This window comes from Prosopis cineraria, unplaced genomic scaffold, assembly GCF_029017545.1.
Source record: "Prosopis cineraria cultivar Desert tree isolate PC_DT_omini unplaced genomic scaffold, ASM2901754v1 PC8, whole genome shotgun sequence".
NCBI lineage: Eukaryota > Viridiplantae > Streptophyta > Magnoliopsida > Fabales > Fabaceae > Prosopis > Prosopis cineraria.
The window spans coordinates 10,829,189-10,845,260 of NW_026555339.1; the positions used below are offsets into that span (position 1 = coordinate 10,829,189).

Consider the following 16,072-nt stretch of genomic DNA (forward strand, 5'->3'; position numbering starts at 1 on the left):
AAACTCTCGTGATTAGTCTCGCTCCAAGAAGTCCATCGGCTAACTTTCCACAATGGCAATGCTTCCTTGGTCCTTCATAGCTTAGCTTAGCACCCAGCCATAGCATGTTCGCCCTCCTTGTAATGGTTAAAGTCCTTCGGCTGCTTGCTACTGCACTCGACGAAGACGGCTTCACAATTAACAGCCTCTTCAAGCTTTTCTGTTCCTCACTCACAAGTTGTCCTTTTGCGTTTGACTATCTTAGCTCAGGAAGCATTAAAGTTCTTTTATAAAAGAAGAGTAAGGTAGAATTGGGCAGACTAAAATAACGACAATATGAACGTGCCAACAACCCACAGTAACAGAGCCTCACTGGACTCACATTGTCGTATTCAACCTCTCTCGACCGCTGCTGCTAAGGCGAAAGTTAAAAGATACTGAAATTGAATAAACTAAAAGTTGATGAAGGAAGGAAAGAATGTGGTTGAGGGAAGTAAAGAAGCTGGGAATACTGAGGAAACCAAAATAATTTTGAGAGACTGAAGAAGAATAGGATCTGTCCATTCCAAGTAAAGTATTCATTGTTTCATCAGTATTACAAAACCCTAGCTAGCTATCAATCGTATAACTTCATCGATCTGTTTCCATTATTGCTTTCATTTCTTCATCTGCAACCTCAAGTCAGGAGTTTGCATCTCAACTAGAGACACTATAAGGTGTGAACCTCGATCCATCTCTTTTCGTAAGCAAAAATTCTTTCTAATTGTGAAAATCTATCAACATTTTTGTTGTTTTGAATCTGGTTACTTCTTGACACATTACTACAGTAAGTGGTTTCAGAAGTGCACGCATGGAATCGTTTCTAATAGAAACGTTTTCTTAGGTTAAAAGTAAGTGGTCCCATAAGCTTATTTTGTAATAATGCCATCTCCTTTAACCAAAAAATAAGAATTGGATTATAACATTCATGGTCCTTAAATGAGATCAACGTCGCTTTTGTATTCTCCTTTTAATTTCCTTCCCCCTTCTTTAGTATTTTTTATTAACGATCCACCCTCTGAAATACTTTACTAGAGTTAATAACTTTCATTTAATAAAGTTATACTATACCACACAGTGTTATTGAGCTTCATCTGTGACTTGATAATTGAAACAGATCAGTTACTGTTGCTGGCATTTCTGGTTCTGCAATCTCAAGAATCTGTAACTGAAGAGCGACACAGTGAGGTATGAAACTCTCTATTCATAAACGTTAAACCTTTCGTTTACAGTCCCTGAGAAAATATCTCTAGCTTTTTCTAACCTTTCTTTGTTTAACATTTTGCCATCTGCATTTCTTGAATTTTATATTCTTTTGATCTTTCTTTATCCTAAAACTAAGTTCATGCTAGTCTCTCTCTCTCTCTCTCTCACGCACACACGCACACACACACAAAACACATTCCTTACTTGTGTTTGTGTCTTGTTTGCCTTATAATCCTATGTATGTAGATATTCCCTAATATCCGTGTGTTAATTGTGAAGTTTACATGAATGCAAATGATTTTTCTAGAAAGATATATGCATGTTTAAATGTGAAACAATTAAATGGCGTATGATGAATTTCCCCCTGGATATCATTTATCTTCTCTTTCATGATTTTTAATTATAAACTAATAACACCTAGTGGGGGTCAAATTTGCATGTCCAACTAAATCTGCTGGGGACTAGAGAGAGAATCTGCAAGCTCAAGAACCACTGAGCTGGGATCAAATAGTGTTAGGTTTGATTTAATATTTTTTTATGCCAAAATTGTAACTTGCACATCATTTTTTTTTAATTCTTTTTAATTGTTTCTCATCAATTTGCCAACATATTAAATTCATCATATGTGACTTGATAATTGATTCCAGATCTATTTCTGTTGGTGATATTATATTATTCTGGATTTGCAACGTAAAGATTCAGACAGTTTAAGGTATGCATTTCAATCTCTCTTCTTAAACACACTCAACATTGTTTCTTTTCTCTATGCCTCACTGAGAAAACCTCTCAATCTTTTTGTTATAATTAATGTTGTTATGATTCCTTGGCTGCTATATATATACTTTCCTTCAATGAAGTTTTATGAGAAAATGAGTTTTTTGTGTTTTGTTTTTCTGGTGCAAAGAAATTGTTTTTTTTTTTTTTGGTCTAAGTGATTTTTATTCACGACATGAACAGCTCAACAGTTTGACAAACAGAACAGATAAGGGAAAACAGTGAACTACAAACACAGCTAGCTAAAAAGAAACAAAAAAAAAAAAAAAATGCACCAGAGCCAGAGCTTTCTTCTAAGTCAGATTCCCAAATCTGAAAGGAACTTGATCTAGGATAGAAGCCAGTTGGGATGGGGACCTATTAGCCCAATTCAAAGAGCACATCCCTTTCACCATAGCACAGATGGGGTAACCCAATTTTTGCTGCTAATTCTTGGGATCTCCTGAAAGCAACATTGGCTTAGTGAGAAACGAAGATTCATAATATTATCCTCAATCATTGAGTGATCCCATTCCGGGCAAGTGGAAGAGTTGTTGACAGCCTCAAGTAGTGGGAGACAATCTGACAAAACAAAAACTCTTGAAAAACCATTATCATAGCACCATTTAAGAGCAGTAAACATTGCAAAAGCTTCACAAGATTTAGCTGCTTCTACTTCAGATGCTATATAGATGCAGCTACCCTCTTTATTCCACACAACGAGCCTATACCCCCTTTTCAGCATTAATATCGTAGGCTCCATCCACACAAACCAGCTCATCAAAATCCAGAAAAGACCGAGCATTAGATGCATCCATACTTTGATTATCATGAATGCAATTAATGCTTCTAGGAGCATTCAGATTATTTGCCTCCCATAAACTATCTTGGTAAGCTCTTGTCAATTGAATAATACCCTTAAGTTCAATGGTTTTTTTTTTTTTTCCTCGAAAAGAAATACACATCTAGCTTTCCATAATTTCCATAAAGTAAACCCAATCAATGCCTCGTGTATATCCTCATCAACATCATTTCTAAGCCAGCTAAGTAACCATGCATCAAGACGAGTAATTTCACTGTCAACCAGTTTAGCACGCAAACATAGCAACAGAAGATGTTCTAGAGTCTCAGCTTTATCACAACAGAAAAGACAAATAGGAGTATATGCACACCTTCACTTCCATAAGCTTCACTTCCATGAGCTTTCTTGAGTTGGAAGAGCTCCTTCTGATGCTTTCTGTAAGAAGAACCTGATCTTGGCAGGGACTTTAAGCTTCCAAATTAGTCTCCAAAGCCCATTGTCAACCATGCAAGAAGTGCTTGGGCCTTTCCTCAGCACTTGATTACTCTTTTTGGCCCATTGATATCCTTTCTTGACGGTATTTTTACATGCAGACCATACCGGTCTGTCCGGCCTATCAAAATGTGGAAGTAATATCTTGACTATGGCATCGCATTTGTCACTAGAAATAAACTCTTCAATGCAACTCAAGTTCCAGTTTCTTTTGACAATCAAATCTGAGACCAGCCACTTCTTCGCTTCCTCAGTAGGAGCTACATATTGTAACTTAAATTGAGGTAATGACGAAATCCATGGGTCACCCCAAATTTTAACCGAATTACCATCTCTTATGTTAAAACAGACCAATTTATCAAGACGTATTCTTTCTCCAAGCAAGCTAGTCCAAACCCAAGAGGCTTTGGCAACTTTTTTTGCTGCTAAAAAATTTTCATGAGGGAAGTAGATGCCTTTAATCATTTGCACCCATAACTCCTCAGGTTCATTTAGCATCTGCTAGCCCTGTTTAGCCAGCAATGCCACATTAAACTAGTAGAAATCTTGAAATCGAAGTCCCCCTCCTTCTTAGAAGATGTAAGATCATCCCAACGCACCTTGTGAATCCTACCTTCCTTCCCATGCGGCCCCCACCAAAAAGAAGATAAAATACTATCCAGCTCATTGCAAACTTGCTTGCGCAAAAGAAAGCAACATATTGGGAAAACTGGAATTGTACTAACCATAAAACTCAAGGCTTGCACTTTAAATCTGCCCCATAAAATTGGCAAACCAAGATATTTCCTCAGATATTCAACCTCTTCCACATGAAAAATATTTTTTAAAACCTCTCTAACTGGGTCAGGAGTATCTCTAGAAGAGAAAAAACAGGATTTCTAAAAGTTTATCAACTGAAAGACACATCACAATATTTATCCAAAATGCTGCTAATCATAACTAAATTTCTCTCCGTGGCTTGCAATTAGAGAACCGAGTCATTGACAACGAAACAATGTGCAATAGGTGGTTCCCCTCGCCAATTTAATTTCCTAAATAGCACCCACTGCTAGAAAGTAATTAATCATCCTAGATAACACATCGACAACAATAATAAAGAGATACGGTGACAACAGATCACCTGGCCTTTGCCCCCTTCCCTGGGTAATTTGTGGAGCAACTCTACCAGACAACAATAGAGCCAACTTAAAAAGAGCATATGCATTGACAAATCTTTTCCACCCAATCATTGGAAAACCCCAGACAGCAAAGCACCTCTTAGAAAATCCCACTCAACATGGTCATTATAAGCTTTATTCATATATAATGTTAAGGCAAGTTCAGATCTGCTTCCTCTGTTTATAGTAAGGTCGTGAAAGCCTCATGTGTTATGAGAATATTGTCAAATATAGTCTCCTAGGAACAAACGCCCTCTAATTTACAGAAATGAAGTTGATCATTCATCATATGTTTCATCTAAAATTGCTTTAGTGACCTTCCTAACCCTCTCAATCTCTCATCCCACATGATGCTTAGCACTTTCTTGTAACTCCTAATCTCCTTCAATAGATTTGTGTCAAAAGTTGGCTGTTTCTCACCCTTTAACTGCCATCATTTGATCCTAGGGTTTATAACTCGTCATTTTTGCTTTTGACTCTCAACAAGCAAATTAAGGACCAAGATATGGTGTCAAGTCAAGCTTTCCCTAGGAGTTTTGCAATCTTTACAAAGTCTTTTATCTGTATTCCTTATAAAAAAAAAATAAAATTGTGAATTGAAGCCCTACTCTTGCATGTGATTGAATTCTTCTCCCACTTATTAGAGTAAGTACTGACAATCTTAAATTATATGCCACTGAAAAATCAAGGACAGATTTGCCCTTCTCATTAAGTTCCCTAAAACTGAAACTACCATGAGCTCCCTCATATTCTCTTGCCTCCTTGTTGACATGTCCATGGAGGTCCCCATCATTGGAAATATTTTCTGCTTATGATGTGTTTCTTCCCTTAAGATGCACATGTATAGGAACTTATGATGTTGATAGTATCACATAGAATAATCATCCCTAAGGATAATATCTTATCCACAATCCTTCTTATTTCCATCACATTCTCTCCAATTCTTGTCAACAATACCAATTCTATTCTTTTTTTTTTTTTTCGGTACTTTCCTTGTGTATCAAAGTTTAAATCATGTAGAGGCAAGCTCCTTAGCCTTTACTCCAACCCATTTAATTTGTTGAAGGCACACGGTGTTAACTCTTGTTTGAATCATGATGTCCAATACCTCTAAAGATTTACTTGTCAAAGTCCCAACATTCAAAGTATTGAACTTGATATTGCTCCCTTAGACTAACTTCTTTATCCATATCTGTTTAACACTACACCTGATTGCGAATGTAGGGGCTTTAACTCATTTGACACTCTACTCAATCCATATTGTAGGTAATGACTTGTCAGTAATACCATCATGTTTTTGACTCATGTCATAGGAGATTTAACAAAGTTTTACACTAGTTATCAAGAGTTTAACACAACTTTCCACCTTTATCCAGACTTAAAATCGATTTGGAAACATATATAAAAGGATGAAACATAATTCTATAATAAAGTTTCTACCCACTTATGTTCAATTAACCCACAAGAAAATACGAGTAAGTCAATACAACCATTGAACAAGAACAGGGGAAAGGAAAATTGAGAGGACGAATGAAGAAATGAAGACTAAAAATAGAAACATTAACTCAATCTCCACAAAAAACAAAGCCTATTACACTAAGAAGCTCCAAAACTCTCCAAAGTAGTCCCATAATGACGACTAAAAATGGAAACGGTCAATGAGTGAAGCCCTCAAGTTTTGCTGCTATTAAAGCGGTGTTTTGCTGTCATCAATCTTTTGCCTTGACCACAAGAAGAATTGTAATAACTTTTTAATAATTACATTAATGGATATAGCTTTTTTGACATAAAAGTACACATGTATGCTGATAGATGAAACAATAAACTAAAAGTTTTGAAAATTTTCCTTTGATCCCATTTCTATTCTCCTTTTTCTTTATAAACTAATAAGATCTAATCATTTGCAGGTGTAAGTGAATCTTGAGACAGAAATATCATCTGCAATCTCAACAACCATTGAAATACTGTCAGGTTTGTTTGAACATTTTTAATTTCTTTTCTTTAATCAAATGGTGTTTTTCCATTTAATACTTATCGGAAAAAAAAAGACCAATATTACTAGAGTAAATGAAAAAACTTGGGTACTTTTTTCTTATTAGGTACCTAAGTTTATTTGCTTAAAGCATTTTTTTTCCCCAATCAAATAAGGGTGTGCGCATTTTTTATCCCTAACTTACCTTGTAACTCACTGGAATTTTTTGCTTGATTTATGAAATTTATTATTTTCTTTGCTGACTTGATTATCAAACTTAACACCTTTGATTTGTCTACTTTATCAAAATTCATTTTTCTGATATTGGCTGTTAAGTCATTTTGCGATGATTCTCCACCATACTACAATACTCATCTCATATATATACTCGTACATATATTTAATTATTTTAATGGATTCTTGGTTGCTAAATTAATACAATTGATTTTGTTGTATAGGTCCTACAAGTTGCTGAGATGACAGAGGTGGTTTTTGCTATTGTATCAAAAGTCTCGGAATTTTTGGTGGACCCAGCAATACATCAAGGATATTACTTGTTTTGTGTCGGCAAACTCACCAAAAAGCTTGACGAAGAAAAGGAAAACCTGACATCAACAATAGATGGGATTTCTCAACGTGCAGGAGAAGCAAAGAAGAAAACTGAGAAGATTGAAAATGCTGTGAAGAAATGGTTGCAAGAAGCACAAAGTCTTCTGCAAGATGCGGAGAATTTGGAAAAAGAAGTGAGAGCCAGCGGTTGCTTCTGGAATTTGTGCCCCACTTGGCGAAGATATTGTTTATGCAAGCAGTTGGCAAGGAAGATAGAAAGAATGATGGAGCTCAAGAACAACAGCAAGTTTGAGAGATTTTCTAGTCCCATTTCACTCCCAACCAATGTTGAATACTTCTCCTCAGGAAACTTTATGATATTTAAATCCACAAAGTTGGCTTATGATCAACTTTTGGAGGCGATGAAAGATGATGATTGCTTTATGGTATGCTTGCATGGGATGGGAGGGTGTGGCAAAACAACCCTTGCAATAGAAGTGAGCAAAAGGGCTAAAGAACTGAATCTCTTTGATAAAGTTGTTTTTACTACTGTGTCCAAATCTCCTAATGTTAGAAAGATTCAAGGTGAAATTGCTGACGAATTGGGTTTGAGTCCACTAAAGGAAGAAAGCGAGGCTGGGAGGGCAAGACGATTATCATTGGGAATGCGAAAGGGGAGGATTCTTATTGTATTGGATGATGTCTGGGGAATTTTGAATCTTGAAGACTTTGGGATCCCGTTAAATTGCAACCTTGAAGGCTGCAAGGTTTTATTAACTACACGTCTCCAACAACTTTGTTCATTGATGAATGGTCAAAGGAATGTTCCATTGCATCTCTTATCAGAAGAGGAAGCTTGGACTTTTTTTCAAAACAAAGCATGCATAGTTGATGACTCTTCTTTGTTAAATACTGTGGCACGAGAGGTTGCAGCAGAATGCAAAGGATTGCCCATTGCAATTCAAGCTGTGGGAACAGCTTTGAAAGGAAAGCCTCTTGATAATTGGAAGGATGCGTTATATAAACTAAGGCATTCGAAACCTATTGGAGTGCCCCAAGGTGTGAAAGATGCCTTTACTTGTCTTCAATATAGCTATGATGCCTTGACAAGCAATGAGGCAAAGGGTCTTTTCTTGACATGTAGTATTTTTCAAGAGGATCGTGTGATCAAAAGAGAAGACTTGTTTAGATATGGAGTAGGGTTAGGTTTATTTGGGGAAGCTAGTACATTTGATGATTTAAGGAGCAGAGTGAATGCAGCTTTAACTGACCTCCTTGATTATTCTTTGATAATGCATTCTGAGACAGGACAAAACTGCTTCAAAATTCATGATGTTGTTCATGATTTTGCTTTGTGGGTAGCATCCACAATCAACCGTCCTGTCATAGTTGACCATGCAAAGGGGCTGAGTTCGTTGGCTTTGGAAGGAAACATAAAAAATTGTTTTGCTATATCTACATGGTCCAATAAAGACGAAGATCCATTTCCTCAACAATTATATGTTCAAAAGCTAGAGATGCTATTACTAATTTCAGCTAGACAGTTCAATTTGTCTCATGCATCATTTGAAGGCATTGAAGGACTCAAGGTTATGGCTTTATGTGCAACCTATCATTTTCAAAAGGTTAGTGTATCATTGCCACAATCAACCCAGTGGTTGAGTAATCTTCGAACTCTACGTCTGGTAAGATGTAATTTGGGTGACATCTCATTTGTGGTTTCCTTAAAAAGCCTTGAGATTCTTGATTTGAAGAGGAGTGAGTTCAGGTTATTGCCAAAAGGAATAGAAGAATTGACTAAACTGAAATTGCTAGATTTGAGACATTGCTCGATAATGGAAAATTGTGATGAAGTGATTAAGAGGTGTTCACAGCTTGAAGAATTATATGTGTACGGAGATGAAGCATACTTTGGGAAAAATATTTCAGATTCTCATAATACTTGGTTTCTGGAGAAGGCCTCCTTCCTGAAATTGCAAAGGTATAGATTACAATTTGGGAAAGCTAAAATTCCTCTCAAAAGTTTGCCTCTAATTTCCCGAGCCCTACTCATCAGGGAATTAAAAATCCCCACCTTAAGTATAGTTGTCAAGGATATGATGCAAAGAGCTGATTGTCTTTTTCTGGAGGACCTTGTTGGAGGTTGCAAAAGTATCATCCCAGATTTGGTTGCAGCTGTAGGAAGCATGAAGCAAGTGATCAAATTAAGTCTCTATTCCTGTTTAGAGATAGAATTCTTCATCATCTGTTCAACTAATCCATCTCAGGCTTGTCATGACTTTCCGATGTTAATAGCAATGAAGCTGAGTGCTATGAAACATTTGAAACAAGTGTGCCTTGGGCCTCCTCCACCTAAATTCTTTCAGAATTTGAAAGAAGTATTCATGTGTGATTGTCCTCAATTGACAAGAATATTTCCTGGGGAGTGCAATCTGTGCAACCTTAAAGAGCTTGTCATCTCCAAATGTCCAATGTTGACATCACTCTTCTCAAAGCAGGTTGCGCAAACTCTATTGCAATTAGAAGTCATGAAGATAGAATATTGCAGCGAGTTAGAGTGTATAATATTCGATGAAGAGGATGACATTGGTGCAACAACAAGGGAGCAAAAGGTTCATGTTTTAGAAAATTCTCCATTGACATTCCCAAAATTAAGAATTCTGACAGTTGAAGAGTGTGACAAGTTGGGATACATATTCCCAATTTTTTTTGCTCAAGGCCTTCTGGAGCTGCAAAAAATTAAGATTACAAGTGCTCCTCAGATGAAGTATGTATTTGGAAAAGATGTCGCTGAAGATCTTTCAACCAATCAGAAGAAGATTCAAATTTTGTTTCCTCAATTAAAAGAGATACATTTATCTTTTTTACCAAGTCTGGTCAAAATTTGCCAAGAAAATTGTCATCCATGTTGGCCATCCTTGAAGGAAATAAATTGGCTCTCTTGTCCCAATTTAACAAATAAGGTACGTCCATGCTCTCTTATATTATATGGATCTTCAATTAATGGCTCCTGCATGATTATTTGTTAGTATAAATAATCTAAGTAGTTGAGTGACATTTTTGCGAATGGGAAATTATAGGAAATAAAATTCTGTTATGATTTATGAATAAATTTATTACTGAAATATTAATTGGTTTTAGTGGACTAGTGGTTACGTATCGAATTTCAGAACCTGGAAATACAGGAAGATAGACAATTGTGCATGTTGGATATTATGTTCACTATTTATATATTTTAAGAATTCTATCTAATTTTTTTCCAACCATAATGAAATATAATGACTTCAATATACTAATTTTAAGAATTCTAGCCTAGAAGCCTTCTTCTAATTTTCCTTATGAAAGATATTTTTGAACATAATATACTAATAATATTGCATGACATAGAAATACATTTTTTGCAAATTATACACATAGTATATAGGGAAGACATAGCTTTTGATCCTTATATTTTACTCGCGTTTTGCTTTTAGTTTTTGTACTTTTTTTTTGGTATTAAAGGCCCTGCACTTTTATTTTTTATTGTTTTCAGCCCTTCTATGAACAAAGTGCAGGGACCTTGGAGGGATTGAAAATAATGAAAAACAAGTGTAGAGACCTAAAACACCGAAAAGAAAAATACATGGATCAAAAGCAAAAAGTGAGCAAAATATAAGGATCAAAAGCTATGTTTTCCCTATTATATATAAAGCATCACATAAAAATACTATCAAGTAAAGAATAATTTTGATTCTCTTTTTTTTTTTTCAATTTCCATTTATATATCTTGTTTTTCATGTAGGGACCGCATGAAATTGAGACAATGGGATGTGAAGTGCTGTGCATTAGCAATTGTGGAGTGACTGACATATTCCATGTTCGAGGAGATGGACATAGAAGTAACGATCAAGAAGCAACAACCTCCAAATTGAAAGAGGTAAAGTTAGAAATTCTTCAAAAGCTGAGTATCATATGGAGAGGCCTTCACAGCTTTACACAAATTCTAAACCTCAGTTATCTTGAATCCATAACAATTGATCGATGTGGAAAGTTGAAATGTATCTTCCCTGCTTTCATCGATAGAGGCTTTCCACATTTGATTGATCTTGCCATACATAGTTGTGAGAATTTAGAGGAGATTTTTGAAGAGAATGAAGAAGAGCTTCAAAATCCATCCAGGGTTCAAGAGTGTTTTCCCAAGCTTGAGGAAATAACAGTGACTGGATGCCCTAAGCTAAAAGTTATATTTTCTATAAGAATGGTTAAAAGTTTCCCACAATTAAAGACTTTATGGATTTCTGAGTCTTTGGAACTAAAGGAGATTTTTGGAGGTCCGAATGAAGGCATTATCTCTGACAATGAAAAGGAAATTTCAGTCCCAAACTTGAGAGTGATAACACTTGAAAACCTGCCAAACCTCACTGACATTTGCCAAGGGTTTAATTTTCTCCCAAAGGAGCTTCACAAGATTCAAATATATGGTTGCACTAAATTTGCTCCTATTTTAGAAGCAACTCGGTTTTGGAGAGAAAAGGTATGGATTCTTTTTATTATTAATTATTATTTTCATTTTGGTCAAATTCTTGGCTTGGGACATTTAATGGGCCTCCCTTTAGTACTCTTTGTAGTGCCTTCCCTTTTCAACTTTGTCTTTTTTAATTCGGATTATTAACTTTTACGTAAAATAAAAAACATTTTAATATCTTAAAGTTTTAAAATAGTAAATTTTTATATTTTTATAATTTTTCAAAGAAAAATATCAAAATTACACACTTTTATCTTTGAAAAATTGTAAAAACATAAAAAACACCGTTTTGAGATTTTAAGATACCCAAATGTCTTTATTTTATATAAAAGTCAATAATTTAAAAAAAAAGACAAAATTGAAAATATAGGTCATTACAAAGAGTATTAGAGGGAGGGAAGCAGCCCAAAGCCCTGAATTTTTCACTCTCACTCTTCCTCTTCATTGGTCTCTACTAGGGCTTACGCATTTTTGTGTGCAATCGGGGAGTGATAGACATTTTCCAAATTGATGGGTCTGTAAATTTTGGTGGGACTGAGCAGTACCAATACATGGGCGGACAAGTGGTTCTGTTGGAATCCGAACATAAACTATGGAGCGGTCCTATTCCCAGAAACGTGTTGAGCTTCCAATATCTTCGTAGTTTAGTAGTGAGTCAATGCAGTACCATGAAGTGTTTGTTCCCTTTGAGTGTCATCCATGAAGGCCTGCCCGAGCTGGCTTACCTGTTAATATCTGGGTGTGATGAAATGGAGCAATTGGTTGATATTGAAGAAGACATAGGAGAACAAGAGGTTAATGCATGCATTAATAATATTCAAGTCTCAGGATGCTTTCCGAAGCTAAGAGAACTAATGGTGGATAGTTGCAACAAACTGATCAGACTTCTCCCAGCAAAAATATTAATAGCTAGAGAGCTTCCACAGCTTGAGATTATGTTGATAGTAAATGCTGCTGAGTTAAGAGAACTGTTTGGTCAAAAGGTTGCGCTTCCAAACATGAAGAAGCTAACACTAGCCAATGTGCCGCATTTGACATCCTCCTCGGTGGAAACTATTTCCCGAAAAGGTGGTGGCATGTACTCCATAGCACAAATTGGGTCTCGTTTGGTGCACTTGTTCGAATAGATCATATCAAAGAGAGAATAATGTAATTCCAAGGGAAAGGGAAAAATGATATTTCTGCATGTGAAATGCTCATTTAATCAAAGAAATAATAACATATAGGAATACGGTTATTATTGATTTACTTGTCATGCAAAAAGAATCCTTTTTGAGGTATTGAAAAGGGCACCCGTTATTTGAACCAATTAATATACTAGTTCAAGGGAATTGTGATTAGAGTAATTATAAATAAAACATTTTATTAAACTGATAGAGGCACTGATTCAACCAAGTTAACTCAATTTTTAATATTATGACTTTTTAACTTGGGGTTATTAATTTCCTCATTCTTTAATACCTGTGCTTGCAAAGGTATATACTCTCTTCATTTAAAATTATAAGGTAGTTTTAACATATTTATTCCTTTAATAAGTTTGTTAATAACATTTAAAATTATATATTTTTTTCATTTATTCTTATCTAATTAGGAATCATCTCAATTAAAAAAATTTATAAATTACAATCCTAATTAAAGACATTCTTAATTAAAAATATTAATGATTAAGTTGATGGGTTCTTCTGATCCAATTATATGAAAGTGTTTTTTTTTTTATTAATTTCATTTCTATACAATGTGTGACATTTTTCACACTTGACATCAGATATTTTTCAGTACTTCGACGCGGTCTTGGTCATAAAGAAAAGGGGATAATGACAATTAAGGACCCTAAAAAATATTAAAGATGATTGGAATTTGAAAACTTACAATTCAAATTTCAATATTTAGTTATTTATGACCCAAAAATCCTTCTTTTAAATTAATATAATTCTACATTCCTCAATTGTCATTCTCCCTAAAAAAGTATTATTTTCTCAATAATTAATAGCAGGATTTTCTTGTTTCATTCTTACCGGAAAAAAAAAAACAGGGTTTTCAACTCTCTCGTTATAAATTAAAATAAAAAATAATATATATATATATATATATATACTTATTTATAAAAATTAAAATTTTTTATTGATATATAAATTATTTTTAAACATTATTTATATTTTAAATTAGGAGTGCTATTTGTAGCTTGACATTTCCATGATCATTAAAGGCAATGTCTGTATTTAATTTGTCAACTTTTAGATGGGTTGTGTTGAGTTGGATGATCTTGCCGGCCCAAAAGATGTTAGCTTTGATGGTTTTCTACAATTTGGAGACCCAGTGATGATTTGCTTGTTTCCTGGCCCTTCTATTATGGGAGTTGGCTTCCCTCCCTCCTCTGCCCTTCTCGAGAAAGTACAAAATTTGGATCGTCTGTTTTTATTCAAAATGGATAATCCAACATTTAATATGAATGATTTATATTTACTATTAAATTTTTTATCAATTAACTTTTCAAACATATTTTAAATAGTGTAGGTTTAATACTAATTTTTGTATAATTTTTATAAATTAGATTTAAACTATTCATATTAACTTTGAACTGTTTAGATTGATAAAAATATTTATTAATTTTTTTATAACTTATATAATTTTTTATTTTAAAAAATTAAAAATTAAAAATTAAAAAAATTAAATTTAAACTGTTTAAATTTAATTTAGACAATTCAAATTTTACAGCTTAGTGGGGGTGAGAAGGGAAGCAAACTCTACTATTCTAATGCATCTGCTATTCTAATGTGTTCGAGGAGGATCTACATTTTTTGACTCATTTGAATTGAGAAAATGATTTTGGTAAAAGTAAAAATGGAAATAGAAGTTAAAGTAGAACTAAAAGTAAGGTCCAAAAGTACATTTGTTTGATGTGCAAATATAATTGAGATAAAAAATTATTTAATATTTTTTTTATATTTCGAGAAGATTACAATACCACTAGATTAAAAAAATCCAAAGCAGCAGCAAGCTACCCCTTTCATTTAACAATCACCATTGTCAAAAATTGTCCAAAAATTAAATCAATCAAAAACTCAATAACAATCAATCTTTAAAAATTGTATAACTCCAAATAAATAATTGAAGACTAGAAAGCCACAAATCAAAGGAGCGAAGCATATGAAAGAAGTGAAAGGGGAGAGAGATCGAAGAAGTATATTGAAGAAAGCTTCTGTCCAGCCACTGCTCTCCACGACGACTCCTCCTCCTCCTCACCATTTTTTGCTCTATTTTTCCAGAAATCAAATATCAAACCCAGATAAAGGAAATCAGCCACAAAGAAATCGAAGATGGAGGTGTTGAAGAGAATGGACCAACGGACTAGGAATAGGGATCGCCAAGTGGACGTTGAAGAACCCAAATCATGCACACCAAACACACAAAGTTATGGTTTCACTTTCATTTCCACTTCCCTCCCTCGAATTCTTTGCTATCAAACAGTCCATTATGGTTTACCTGCACCCAGCAATGCTATCTAGCTGCTTTTAACTTTGTTTTCTTTGCTTGACCTTTTAGTTCTCTTAATTGAACAGTAACTTTAACATTTACCGCTAGGGGAAACACTACTCAATAATGTCGTTGTAATGGGGCGCCATTGGATGGATTCAGAAAGTATAACAACAACAACAACAAGCCTTTATCCCACTAGGTGGGGTCGGCTACATGGATTGCAAGACGCCATTGTGCTCTATCATTTATTAAGCTTTTAGAAATATTATTAATTAAGAGATCACGTTCAACAACTTCCAAGAGTGTTCTCTTAGGCCTTCCTCTACCTCTCTTAATCGGACTCAAAGTTATATGTTCCACTCTTCTCACTGGTGCCTCCCTTGGTCTTCTTTGTACATGCCCAAACCATCTCAACCGATTTTCTACCATTTTTTCCTCAATAGGTGCCACCCTCACTTTTTCACGTATGTGCTCATTTCGAATTTTATCTTTACGTGTATGTCCGCACATCCATCGTAACATTCTCATCTCTGCTACTCCAACTTTATGTTCTTGCTGTCCCATTAGAGCCCAGCATTCACTACTATATAACATTGCCGGTCTGATAGCAGTACGATAAAACTTTCCTTTAAGTTTATTAGGCACCTTACGGTCACAAATAACTCCTTTAGCTTTTCTCCAATTAAACCACCCAGCTTGAATTCTATGTGAAATATCTCCACTGATTTCGCCATCATTTTGGATAATGGCTCCCAAATATCTAAACTTTTCCACTTGAGGTATAATTTGATCTCCCAATTTCACTTCCAAATTATTTTCGAATAGTCCTTTATCAAATTTACAATATAAATATTCCGTCTTACTTCTACTCAGACGAAAACCTTTCGACTCCAATGTCCTCCTCCATAACTCAAGTTTGCAATTAACCTCTTCTCTTGTCTCTGCTATAAGAACTATATCATCCGCGAAGAGCATACATTTCGGGATTTCCTCTTGAATATGTTCCGTCAAAACATTTAAAATCAAGTTGAACAAATAAGGACTCAGAGATGATCCCTGATGTAGCCCAATCTTTATAGGAAAATCCTTTGTTTGACCACTAGGCGTTCTTATACTAGTTTTTACCCCCTCATACATATCTT

The 16,072-nt window shown here is 34.8% G+C and overlaps 1 protein-coding gene across 2 annotated transcripts; it reads left to right on the forward strand.

Annotated features, from left to right (window-relative positions):
* Window positions 1-16: 16 nt before the first annotated feature.
* On the forward strand, window positions 17-12,701 carry LOC129317587 (probable disease resistance protein At4g27220). 2 transcript variants are annotated; one of them, XM_054961906.1, is made up of 8 exons: window positions 17-695; window positions 1,136-1,206; window positions 1,690-1,741; window positions 1,872-1,936; window positions 6,336-6,399; window positions 6,859-9,912; window positions 10,731-11,462; window positions 11,912-12,701. In XM_054961906.1, exons 6-8 carry the CDS (start codon window positions 6,877-6,879, stop codon window positions 12,578-12,580), a joined length of 4,437 nt encoding a protein of 1,478 aa, XP_054817881.1. In that variant the 5' UTR covers window positions 17-695; window positions 1,136-1,206; window positions 1,690-1,741; window positions 1,872-1,936; window positions 6,336-6,399; window positions 6,859-6,876; the 3' UTR covers window positions 12,581-12,701. The 2 variants fall into 2 exon arrangements, with proteins under 2 accessions (XP_054817881.1, XP_054817882.1); XM_054961907.1 differs by lacking the exons at window positions 17-695; window positions 1,136-1,206 and having other exon boundaries at window positions 1,682-1,741.
* Window positions 12,702-16,072: the final 3,371 nt, after the last annotated feature.